The sequence below is a fragment of the Artemia franciscana genome, chromosome 7, assembly GCF_032884065.1.
Source record: "Artemia franciscana chromosome 7, ASM3288406v1, whole genome shotgun sequence".
Classification (NCBI taxonomy): domain Eukaryota; kingdom Metazoa; phylum Arthropoda; class Branchiopoda; order Anostraca; family Artemiidae; genus Artemia; species Artemia franciscana.
The window spans coordinates 22,469,661-22,482,240 of record NC_088869.1 but is presented as its reverse complement, the minus strand read 5'-3'; the positions used below and the strand labels follow the sequence as shown (position 1 = coordinate 22,482,240).

The window sequence follows — 12,580 nt, the reverse complement described above, 5'->3', positions numbered from 1 at the left end:
AATTTAAACTTCAGCATAAAGGGTGAGGTATTGAGGAAGGGGCAACCCTTCATTTCTCTCATTTCTAGCAATTTCTGTTCATTTTAAATTTTTGTGTTGCTCCTTACTTTCAGTTAAAAAAAACTTGTTGTTTCTTATTTAATTTCTGATCGTTTTTAAAATAATGCCAGGAAATCTGACCCCACTTCCACAGAGATATCCCTTCACTATGGAAATATCCTCTAGACAATTCAATCCCAGTGAAAATTTACCCAAGACAATTACTCTTAACCTCTCCGCACGCAAAGTTGGGACAGAAAAGAGAAACCAAGACATATAAAAAGAATTTTGTATAAGAATTCTGGTGAATTCCCGCAGTGTAGGCCTATGATTTCCCCTAGCAAGTTTACTCCCTGGAAAGTTCACTTCCCGTGGAAAATCTTTTTCGTGGAAAAAACCCTCAGCAGAAAATTTGTCTGCCCTCCCACCCGGAAATGTATGCATACATCCCAATGACAAATACTATGCGTATGCACTGGACGAATTCTATAACTTTAAGACCTTTCTTCTGGGGCTGTGTGGGGGGTTGTATTATAACCAAAATTATAATTACTCGGCCTTTCAACTATGATGAACAAAATAGCTATCTTAAAATTTTGATCTGACGATTTTGAGAAAAAAAAGTGGTGGTAGAGGTGGCCTAGTTGCCCTCCAATTTTTTTGGTCACTTAAGAAGGGCACAAGAAAGTCTAATTTCCGTTCGATTGAGCCCTATTCCAATATTCTAGGACCAATGGGTCGATGCGATCATACCTGAAAAAAAAAAACACGCGTCCGTGATCTTTCTTCCGGAAAAAAAAAAATGCACAATTCCACATTTTTACAGATCAGAGATTAAACCCTACACAACAAGGTTTCCTGATACGCTGAATCTGATGGTGTGATTTTCATTAAGATCACTTGACTTTTAGGGGGTGATTCCTTTTTTTCGAAAATCAGGAAAATTTTCTCAGGCTCGTAACCTTTGATAGGTAGGACTAAACTTAATTGATTTTTTTTTTAATCAGCATATAGAGCAGATTCTTTTAATATGTCTTTTGGCATCAAAATCTTTTTTTTAACTGGTTTTTAGAGTTTCAGTTACTATTGACCTGGGTGGCTCCTTCCTTGTAGTTCGTTACCACGAGCCGTTCGAAACGTAATTTTCTCAGGTTTTTCCTTTGGTTGTTATTACGTATATGAGGGAGTTGCCCCCTTCTCAGTACCTCGCTCTTTACGCTTAAGTGTTTGTGAATTTGTAAAAGGCTTATTATTCTAAATGAACGGTCGTTGTGTGTTAGGAGTCATCCTTAAATAATTGGAGCAAAAAGTCAAACATTAGCGTAAATAGTGAGGTACTGAGAAAGGGACAACCCCATAATATACGTTATAATTTCTGTCAGTCTTAAGTTTTAATGTTGTTCATTACTTTCAGTTGGAAAAAAATTGTCTGTTTATTTAATAACAACCGCAAGCCAAAGACGTACAATATATTTGGTTTATTATCACATAATAATAATAGTTAAGAAGCTGTTTAAGATAATATTTAATGTTAAGATTGGCTGAAAAATAACACAAACAATTATTGTTTATATCGACCGTTATTTATCAAAATTCTAACTTTAGTATAAAGAGGGATTTATTGACGACGGGAAGAAACTCTCTCATATACGTAATATAAGGAATTAGCTCCCTCGTCAATACCTCGCTCTTTAAGCTAAAGATTGAATTTTGTTCCAATTCTTTAAGAATACCCCCTGAATCCCAAAAGCCGTTTAATTAGAATAAATAGCTCTTTTGAAATTACTAAGAATACGTTAGTGTAAAGAGCGAGGTATTGACGAGAAGGTGAACCCCCATCATATACATAATAGTTTCTGTTCGTTTTAAAGTTTAATATTGCTCCTTACTTTCATTTGAAATAATGTTTTTTAATTTAATTTCTGATTGTTTTTAAAATAATGCTGGGAAATCCAGCGCTCTCTTCATGGAAATTCTCTTCCTCCATGAAAAATTCCTCCATGGAAATATAGCAAACAAGCAAACTTTCGCATGCAAACCGATAAGGGTTCGCGTAGCGCAGGTGCCGATCTCCTGATTCTCCGCCCTCGGCCGGGGTGCAATGCGTGGTTGGGGGCAAGTCATCCGACGCTTTCCCGTGCTTTTCCCTAGATTTCTCTAGGTACCCATTTGAAGCTGGGTAAACTTTTGGCCTGTCTTACGGGGAAACGCCACTAACCCTCGTCCTAAGACCAAATGGTCGGCACCACCGAGATTCGAACCAGCGACCCTTCGCTCATGAGTTCGGCGCGTTAACCACTTGGCCATGGACGGACAAATGGAAATATCGTCCCATTTAATCCTCTCAGCCCGACCTCCCCTCCCCACCAGAAAAAAATCCCCCCTGAAAATTTCCGTATGCTTCCCAATAACCAATACTACATGTAAATTAAATAAAAAAGTATTTTGTTTACTGAAAGTAAGGAGCGAAATTAAAACTTAAAACTAACAGAAAATATTCTGTCTATGAAAGGGGCTGTCCCCTCCTCAACGTTCCACTCTTTGCGCTAAAATTTGACTCTTTCTCACAACACTACTTTATAAAACAGTAAAAAACTTTGGCGTAAAGTCTGGGGAGTTGAGAAAAAAAAAGACTAAATTTTACCTTTTGAAGTGAACTCTAAAAGAAGGTCATAAGGTTAGGTTTTGTTTTGATTTTTTTTTTTTTTTTTTTTTAGCACTGAAGACGACTTGGCGAATGTCCTTATTGAAATATTTGCTTGTTTTCGTTTTCATAGTTTGCTACTGGCTGACAAAATCCTCGTTTTTTCTCACCTATTTGATTTGATTTTTCATTTATTGTATCCTTTCTTTTCTTGGTTTCATAAGCTATAAAGGTAATAAATTAATGTTTTAGTGAAACGAAAAATATTTATAAGGTTGTAGCCTAACTTCTCTTGGTTTGTATACAAGTCTGCTTGCATACCCAGTCTTACTTGAAGGATTCTCTCCTCTCATAAATTACTTTCTTTTGGGAAATTTCTTTGGAGAAACTATAAAAAAAAAAAAAAAAAATGTTGGTTTTTCTGCTCACTCAATATAAACCTCGTAATACTAAATTAAGTTTCCTAGCTCTTTAGTCCGGAGTTCAAAAATATAAATATCCTCTGTACATGAAAGATGAACGCTAGCAATATCTCTGAGCGTCAAATCCATATGTAATGTGATCAATACGATGAAACAGCTCGGACGAGCTGTTTGACAGTTTTTTATACCTTCAAGACAATGCAAATCAAATATTAATGTCCGCAACTTTAATGCGCAACACTTTCTTCAAGTAAAAGAAGAATATCTATAACGCACCTTGTAAATAAATGGACATTTTTTATTAGAAAACTCAATGAAATATAGGAGACAACAGAAAACTAGTCGATCTGGTGAGCTAAATTTTATAACACTTAACGAATCATGACTTGGCAAATACTGTCGCTTAACTTCTTTTGAATGCCGCCGTCTATTTGGACAAATATATTACTTTTCATGCTAACAAAGCTGCAAAGAAACTATTATCTATGTAATTCAACCAATTTATGGCACTCTCCCATTTCTTACACACCTTATCTATTCTTCGCCCCAAAGAAAGTTTTAAATTTACAGCTCAAGTGCCAATCCAACTCGATAAGGATCGGATTTTGATTACTTCAGACAATCTAGCAATGGCCTTTCCTTTAGCTAACCGTATTGGTGTTGTCGCAATCGATCGTCCAGGTTGTCGATTTTCATATCTTATCACGTTTGATAGTTCGGGTGGTGGCTCCAAAGAATCATCATTTATAGTAACTGCAACTACAGATTTTCATTTTTGTGCCTTCCAACAGATATTATATTATGTAAATAATTGATGTGACGGAAACTCAATAATCTTATTTATGCTATACATGGTATCATATATACTTATATGATGTCATACATGCTGTCATAAGCAATGCTTATATGATATGCTAACATAGTACATGATGTCATTTGCAAAAAAACAAAATTAAGGCTCTGAATTTTTGACCTATCTAGATTGTTTTTTTTTATGCGAGAATATCCCAAGGTACCAGTTAAGGGCAATCATTAGAATAATGAGGTATAGATCTGAATACAGATTGTTTTTCCCATGGACAATTATATGTTGCATGTTCAAGAGTCAGTAAACCTGACAATCTATTTATATGCACAGACAATGGGACAGCCGAGAATGTTGTACATTCGCAAGTTTTACGTAGTTAAAAATATTGCGAATATACAACATTCTTGGCTGTCCCATTGTCTGTGCAAATAAATAGATTGTCAGGTTTACCGACTCTTGAACATGCAACATATAATTGTCCATGGGAAAAACAATCTGTATTCAGATCTATTCCTCATTATTCTAATGATTGCCCTTGAGCCTTGTTGATGGTGATTGCTAATCGAACATTCCCTGTGTCCCCGTCATCATTTATATATCCCCGTGTGCCCCCCCGGCGTCCCCGTGGTAGTTGTTTCCCTGTGTCCCAGTCGTCATTTGTGTCCCGGTGTCCTAGTCTGTAATTTCTCTTTGAGTGTCGCGGTCATCATTTATATTCCCTGTGTCCCGGTGTCCCGGTTGTCATTTTGTCCCGGTCGTCATTTGTGTCCCGGTGTCCCGGTCTGTAATTTCTCTTTGAGTGTCCTGGTCGTCATTTATATTCCCTGTGTCCCGGTCTTCATTTGTGTCCCGGTGCTTTGTTGATGGTGATTGCTAATCGAACATTCCTTGTGTCCTGGTCGCTTTCTCTTTGAGTGTCCCGGTCGTCACTTATATTCCCTATGTCCCGGTGTCCCAGTCGTCATTTGTGTCTCGATGTCCAGGTGTGTAATTTCGTCAATCAACAAACATGACGTCAGTCGACACACAAACATGACATCACTCGACACACACACACACACACAGACAACTCATTTTTATATATATAGATATATATATATATGCTCTGTATCATCCTCCTTTCACAGATCTGTCTCATTCTCTCATCTCCTCTTTTCCTCTTTTTTTACACCCTAGCCCTGAAATTTTCTTTAACTTAATTCACTATTTTGTATTTACCCAGATGAATGTAATGCAGACAAGGAAAGGAAAAAGCCAAGACGAAATCGAACTACTTTTACGACCGCTCAACTTTCCGCTTTGGAAAGAATCTTTGAAAAGACTCACTACCCAGACGCTTTCGTCAGAGAAGATCTAGCCAAAAAAGTTAGCTTATCAGAAGCCAGAGTACAGGTAATATTCTTTTTTTCTTTTTATCATTAATAGGCTTTTACGTTATTCATATTGTAATTCAGAGAATCATTTATATACATCGAATCTCTTTTCTGCGAGATAATACAGCGACCTGTGAATCTCTTACAGGAAAACTAAGATAAAATTGAATCGGTTGAGTGACCGGTCTCTGTCAAAACCCACTACTACATTTTCTGTGATGTTTCGCAGATACAGTTTCTTTAAATTCCATTCTAATACTGAGCGAATTGAGAAGAAACGAAGAAGTGAGAAGAACGGCCCAGTAAAGAGCTGAATTGCTATTGAAGTGTTTTCAAGACACCGTACCATCAAATAGAGGTAATATAGGGGGGATGTTTGGAGATTATTTTGAATAAACTATGAATATAGTTGTGAATAAATCTTATTGATAAATGTAAGATTTTTTTTAACTGGAATCACGTGACCTCCTTTTCCTCGATAGTTGTGAGCTGGCAGTTTAAGCCTATCTAAGTGAAACTCACAAGAGACTGTCCTTTAAATTCCTTTTATAGCCTGTTCTTAGAAAACTATAGCAAATTGCAGTCACTAACAAATTGAATTGATATACTAAATAAGCGATATTTCAGAATGGGAGGGATAATATTAAATTAAAAATTGCACTATTACAATCGCCAAGGTCGACAACTCGATACAGGAGAACAACAGCCCCTTATTTTGAAGAACAGAGAAAATTACCTTTTGCATGGGAAGCACTGACGTGTCAGTTTTTCTTTGCTTTTTCTCCACTGCTAGCGTGGTACTGGCACATCAGAAAGCTGTTTATGGGATCATCTGAAAGATACTTTTTATGAATTCGTACTTTTTATAAAACTTACTTTATAACGCTATCACAAAGTTCAGTGTGGCACACGAAATGACACTTTTTGTGCCATTTCGGGAGTAAAAAGGATGGGAAGTAGAAAAGGTTCTAAGAACTGCTGGTACCAATAAATCCCCCTCCTTTTGTCTTCTCCTGTTAGTCCCCTTAATCGTAGTTGCAGCAGTAGCTGCAACCTAGTAAATAGTGAACTACTGTTCTATTGTAACCGATAGCTTAAATCTATAGAAATTTCTAAAAAAAGCCTTAAACTCCTGACGAAGGCGTTAGATTGAAATGAAATGAACACCACTGGAAATGGTCTTCCAGGTTCCTTATCTCAAGTATGGTTTCTGATTTCTCAAAATCAGGAACCATACTAATTGATTAGGTCATATTTTCTCATTTGGAATTTTTGATGGTTAGTAGAAAAGGTTCTAAGAACTGCTGGTACCAATAAATCCCCCTCCTGTTTTCTTCTCCTGTTAGTCCCCTTAATCATAGTTGCAGCAGTAGCTGCAACCTAGTAAATAGTAAACTACTGTCTATTGTAACCAATAGCTTAAATCTATAGAAATTTCGAAAAAAGCCTTAAACTCCCGACGAAGGCGTTGGATTGAAATGAAATGAACACCACTGGAAACTCCATGGTCAAAAACCAGGTTCGGGAGAATTAGAGCCCTCCCCCCTTAGTTTAAAATCTAATCTTTATGCATACGTACATCTTATAGGTTCGACTTAATAACACCATCACAAAGCGCCACATGGCATCCAAAGAGTTCATTTTGGGTGTCATTACTTGAGAAGAAAAGCTGATAAGCATGGGAATGGTGCTATTATAATCTCTATGTAGATAACCTTATGTATGAGGTTTGAATTGCTTCCTCTCGTATAGTCTCCCTCCAAGTCCTCTTAGTATTTTTCGTATTTCGTCTCCCGACTAAAGATCTGGACTCAGGGACGGATCTACAGTAAAGTCTTGGAGGATCCAATTTGACAAGGGTACCAATGAGCAAAATCTTAGGAGGGCCCGATGTGACAAAGATGCAAATAATTGACCGAATTGAAAAATTTATTCTTAAAAAAAAGAATGAAAAAAATAGGGAAAGAGGGCGCCAGAAATAATCTTGGGGGATAGGACCCCCCCCCCCGGGTCTGCCAATCTGCGCAGATCTAGAGCATATCTTGGGAGGATCCAATGTGACAATGAGCAAAATCTGGGGGGGGGGCAATGTGACAAGGGCACTAATGAGAAAAATCTTGGGGGAGAAAAATGTGACAAAGATTCTAATAATCGGACAAATAGGGGGAGGGGCAGGGCCTCCCAAGATTCTTCTGGTGCCCTCTTTCCCTTTTTTTGATAAATTTGCCAATTTGGCCAATTATTGGCACCTTTGTCACATCCCCCCCAAAAGGTTTTGCTCTAGATTCACCCTTGTAGGCTATTTAGGTTTTAAGCTAGGATGGTTGTGTTAACTCACGAAAATATTAGGGGTACAAAATGTATTTTCAATTTCTAGAGGAAGCAAATTTGTTGTTTTTCAATTCTATCCAATGAAAATACCAAAAAGGGCCGCTTTCAATGAAGATACTCCAAGAAAAATTTGTATGTTTAAAATCTAGATGGGGGTAAGTAATTGGGGGGGGGGGGCACAGAAGGGGGCCTTTGCAACACTGCAACGCCGAAGAGAGGTGTTAAAAGGCTCAGTTCAAAATTGTTGGTTATTTCTGCTTGCTTTTTGTTGATTTGTAGTTAAAAAGAGAATAAAAAATCAACATCAAATTGTGATAGATTTTCAACAGGTTTATTTTAAGTGAGAGTTTATAACGGATGTGAATTTAAATTTATATTTACTACCCTATTTTACCTTTTAATTGAAATAAAAAAAAACTTCAACAAAACAAGTTTTTCAAAGGAAATTAAAGAGCTCCATTGAGCAGAAAATGAGCAGAAATATTCAGATATTCTTCCAAGCGTAATAACTACCACTATCAATAAATAAATGAAACTCAAAACGAACAGAAATTACAATAAATAGCTGAGTCAAACTCAAAACGAGCAAAAATTAACTCGAAAAGGGCTAATAACCCCCATGGCTTCTCTAGACCAGAATATAATTTGCGCTTTACTGGAAAAAAAAAACCAAGGATGGTCAGTTTAACTAATATATACTTGTATTTATTCCTTAGAGTTTTGATATATTTTTATTTGTGAAAGTCAAAAAAGTGAAAACATTTAGAACAAATTTTATTTTAAAAATGCTGTTTTCCTACTTTAGTAATTAATAGAAAAATTCAGCTCAAAATAAGCAATATATTCAGTGAATTTCAAATTATGTACTGATTTTAAGAAGAAAGGGAGGGGGGCATCAGCACACCCATCTTAGTTTCTGCTACATTTGAACAAAACTTAGTTATGCATTGTAATTTCTGTTTGTTTTGGGTTTCATTTATTTATGATGGTAAATGTCGGTAATTTTACGCGTGGAAAATTATTTAACTTTACTTCTGTTCATTTTAGGTTAAATGTAGCTCTTTGCTTTTCTATGGAAAACTTCTGACTTGAATGATGCGTTTACCCTAATCACCTAGGCCAATTTGTGGATTATTTTGAGCATTGAATGAATAAAAAAAGATTCAACTGAAAGTAAGAAGCAATATTAAAAACTCAAAACAGACAAATATTATTCAGTACATGAAGGGGTTACTCCCCTCATCAATACCTTGCCTTACCCGCTAAAATTCTTAGCACTTTAAACAAAGCTTCCTATTATAATTAAACAGCTCTAGTGTTCCAGGAGTCATTCTTAAAAAATTGAGATAAGCAGTTAAAATTTAGCGTAAGGAGCAAAACATTGAGGAGGGTGGCAGCCCCTTCATATACAGAATAGTTTTGCTTTGCTTTGAGTTTTAATGCTACTCCTTACTTTCACTTAAAAAACTTGTTTTTTTATATAATGTCTGATCGTTTTCCAAATAATGCCGATAAATTTGGCTCACTCTCTTAGAAAAATTCCCTCCCCTCACATAAAAATCTTCCGTGGAAATTTCCTCCCACAAACCCTCCCCCCTTCCTCTCTGTAAAATTCACTCAGGCAAATTCCATCGTCGCTGACAATTCAATGTTCGCCCCCTCCAATTTTCCTGCGGACGACTCAGCGTGAAAAATTCTCCATATTAAACTTTTATTGGAAAAAGACTTTAATTTCCAGTCAATTTCTGGTCACTCCAGGAACCCCCATAGACAAATTTTATAACTTACAGCTCATTCCCCAAGGGATGTGGGGGTCATATTACCCCTAAAGGGACAGTTTTTGGATGTTTCAACTATTCTGAACAAGATGGCAGTCTCAAAGTTTTGATAGAACAACTTAGGGGGAAATGGGCGGGGAAGGGGGGGGGGGGGTTAGTTGCCCTTCAATCTTTTTGGTCACTTAAAAGGGGCACTAGAAATTTTAATTTCTGTTGGAATACACCCTCTCCCAATCTTCTGGGACTATCAGTTCAATACGATTATCCCTGGAAAAAAACAACAACAACGACAATTGAATATGCATCCGTGATCTTTCTCTGGCAAAAAAAAACTCAAAATTCCACATTTTGTATATAGGAGCTTGAACATTCTACAGTAGGGTTCTCTGATACGCTGATTCTGATGGTGTGATTTTAGCTAAGATTCCTTGATTTACAGGAGGTGTTTCCCCCTTTTTTGAAAATCAGGCACACTTCCTAGGCTCTGAACTTTTTATGAGCAACACTAAGCTCGATGAATCTTATATATTTGAAATCAGCATAGCGAGTCAATTCTTTTGATGCATCTATTGGTATAAAAATTCCGTTTTTTAGAGTTTCTGTTACTATTGAGCCGAGTCAGTCCTTACTTACAGTTCGTTACTACAACAGTTTGAAAGATTCAAGACATGCATACAACCTAATGGTTAAACTGGGCAAAATGGTAACATATTTTGCAACCGGTATGTCTGTTAACAAGAAGTAAATTATTAAAGACACTGAAGACGTAAATAAATAATATTTTCCTATTAAATACATAAAAATGGGGAATTACGTACTTTGAACCATAGCTTAAATGTCTGCACTAATGTTAAAAAAAAAATATAAATGATGCCCCAGGGCTACACATCGTCTTAACCGGGATTATCTTGATTTTAGACCCTTTCCCAACCAAAATTTTTGGATTCCCTCATATCCAAGTGTCTCTGCAGTGAACAATCCTACAATATCTGGAATTGATTTTGCTCATGTGCTGACACATCGAGAGTTCAATTTTTGGTTTAATTTGCCCCACTTCAGTGTGACGAGACGATTTCCTTTTTGAATCAGAATTGAATTATATATTTGGAAACTAGTTCGTTGCATTTTTTTTTACCAAAAATAAAAGATATAACGTAGATGCTCCGGGTTTCCATGTCTCCCTAGATGTATTTAAGGGATAGCTCCTTCTCCATCCTAAATTATTGGATTTACACGGGTCTCCGCAGTTATTAATTTTCTTCATAAATTTATCTATCTCACCTTCTTTTTTGTTCTTGCCCATATGGTGACACGGAGACAGTTCCAATTTTCGGGTTAATTAGCCCCCCTTGAGTTTGACGAGACGATTTCCTTTTAGAAACCGCAATCGGGTTAGATATTTGAAGACTAGATCATCGCCATAATTAGTATCGGGTCAAGATTCGGGAGGGGACAACAGAGGATTAGGTCATTGCAAGAATTGAACAAACAGCAAGTTGAAATTAAGAAGGTACAGTCATGGGCGGATATGCAGACCAGGAACCCCCACGACTACAGGGAAGGTATATAATAGAAGGCACAAAAAGCTGACCGATATCACAGTAAAGTGGTCTTTCCAGTGCCATTAGTGCTTCTAATAATTCAGGTCATAAAATAATATTGACCATTTGACTCATATTATTATCTTTAAGAGAATTATATTCTTTGTGCCTTTGAGGCAGTAGATATTCAAGGACATAATAAGTTTTTGTTGAAAAACCCAAAAGAAAACAGTCAATATCAGTGCTTAGTGCATAGAAACTTTTTGTAGTTATGGAAACAATATACTTTATAAAAAGCTTAAAAATATCTGTGCTTAGCATACAGAAAACAGTGTTTTTGATTTGAACTTTCAACAAACTAGCACTTTTGTAAATATTCTTAATGTATATGTGTGTTCTTAGTCCATAGCATTCTGTTTCAAGGCTGCCCATATAAATTGTTACAGACAAGGATAAAAGTGTTAGGTTTTGTTTTTGCGAGAAAAGACTGTGAGCTGCTCTAAACCTCCTCCCCTGGCGAATCAAAACACAATATGTTCATGATGGTTATCAAAAGGGGGTGTATTAGCAATATCAAAGTAACTTCTAAGGGTGTTTAGTTCAAACTCCTATGACATGGTGAGTGTTAAAGAGTAATCGGAGGGCAGCCCCCTCCACCTGAACCTCACCCTTTTTACCCTACCCCCAGCAGCGTTAGAAAATTCTCAAGGCTATTTTGTTCAAAAGTCATGGCATCCTCCTTCAGGAAAGGCTTCCCCCGCCTCCCAAGACACCAGGGCAAGGAATTTAAATTATGCAATTTAGCCATTTTTGCATGCAAGACATATCTTTGGGAAAAGTGTGGAATGTTAATTCCTGGGTGTGCCCGAAAAGGCTAAGAGTATTTAGATGAGATTTTGGGGAATGTTGAAGGACATGTTGAGGCAAAACAAAAGACACTGTGTGCATCCAGGTTGTCTTTAACATTCAGGAGCACTACTACTACAAATGTTACTGTGACTGCAAGTGCGGCTGCTTACGACTGCTGCTGCAGCTCCTAATATTACTTGTGACTGTGTTAAAGAAATCAATTACTTATAAGGAAAACAGTCAACAAATTTAAAACAAACCCACTCATTTATAAACATTTTCACTATATGTGTGTTATTATCCATAGCTGTATATTTCAAGGCTGTGCATATAAACTATTACAGATCCGCCATGACGCTTATCAAACAGTTTGTGGTAGCGGACGAAGGAGCGACGCGGCTCAATAGTAATTAATATTCTAAAAACTTAATTTTGATAACTTTAAATATATCAAAACGATTGGCTGATTATGCAGATCTCAAATATATAAAATACATTAAGTTTAATGTTACCTATCAAAGGTTACGAGCTTGCGAAAATTTGTCTTATTTTCGAAAACGGGGAAATCAAAGCATATTAATGAAAGTTACACCATCAGACTCAGCGTATCGGAAAACTCTGCAGTAAGGGTGTTAAGGTCCTATCTGAAAAAATGTGGAATTTTGTATTTTTGGCCAGAAGAAAGATCACGGATAGGCCTACGTGTTTATTTTTTTTTCCAGGGTTGATCGTATAGACCTTATAGTCCTAGAATATTGGAAAGGGCTCATTCCCAAATGAGTAAAAAGGTTAGAG

The 12,580-nt window shown here is 36.7% G+C and overlaps 1 protein-coding gene across 1 annotated transcript in view; it reads left to right on the top strand.

The window, feature by feature from the left end:
* The first annotated feature begins 3,734 nt into the window (after nucleotides 1–3,734).
* Nucleotides 3,735–12,580, top strand: part of LOC136029629 (paired mesoderm homeobox protein 2-like) — a 48,903-nt gene continuing 40,057 nt past the window's right edge. Inside the window, exons 1-2 of the mRNA XM_065708131.1 lie at nucleotides 3,735–3,828; nucleotides 5,136–5,305. Coding sequence (XP_065564203.1) covers nucleotides 3,735–3,828; nucleotides 5,136–5,305 — 264 coding nt within the window. The remainder of the gene's footprint in view (nucleotides 3,829–5,135; nucleotides 5,306–12,580) is intronic.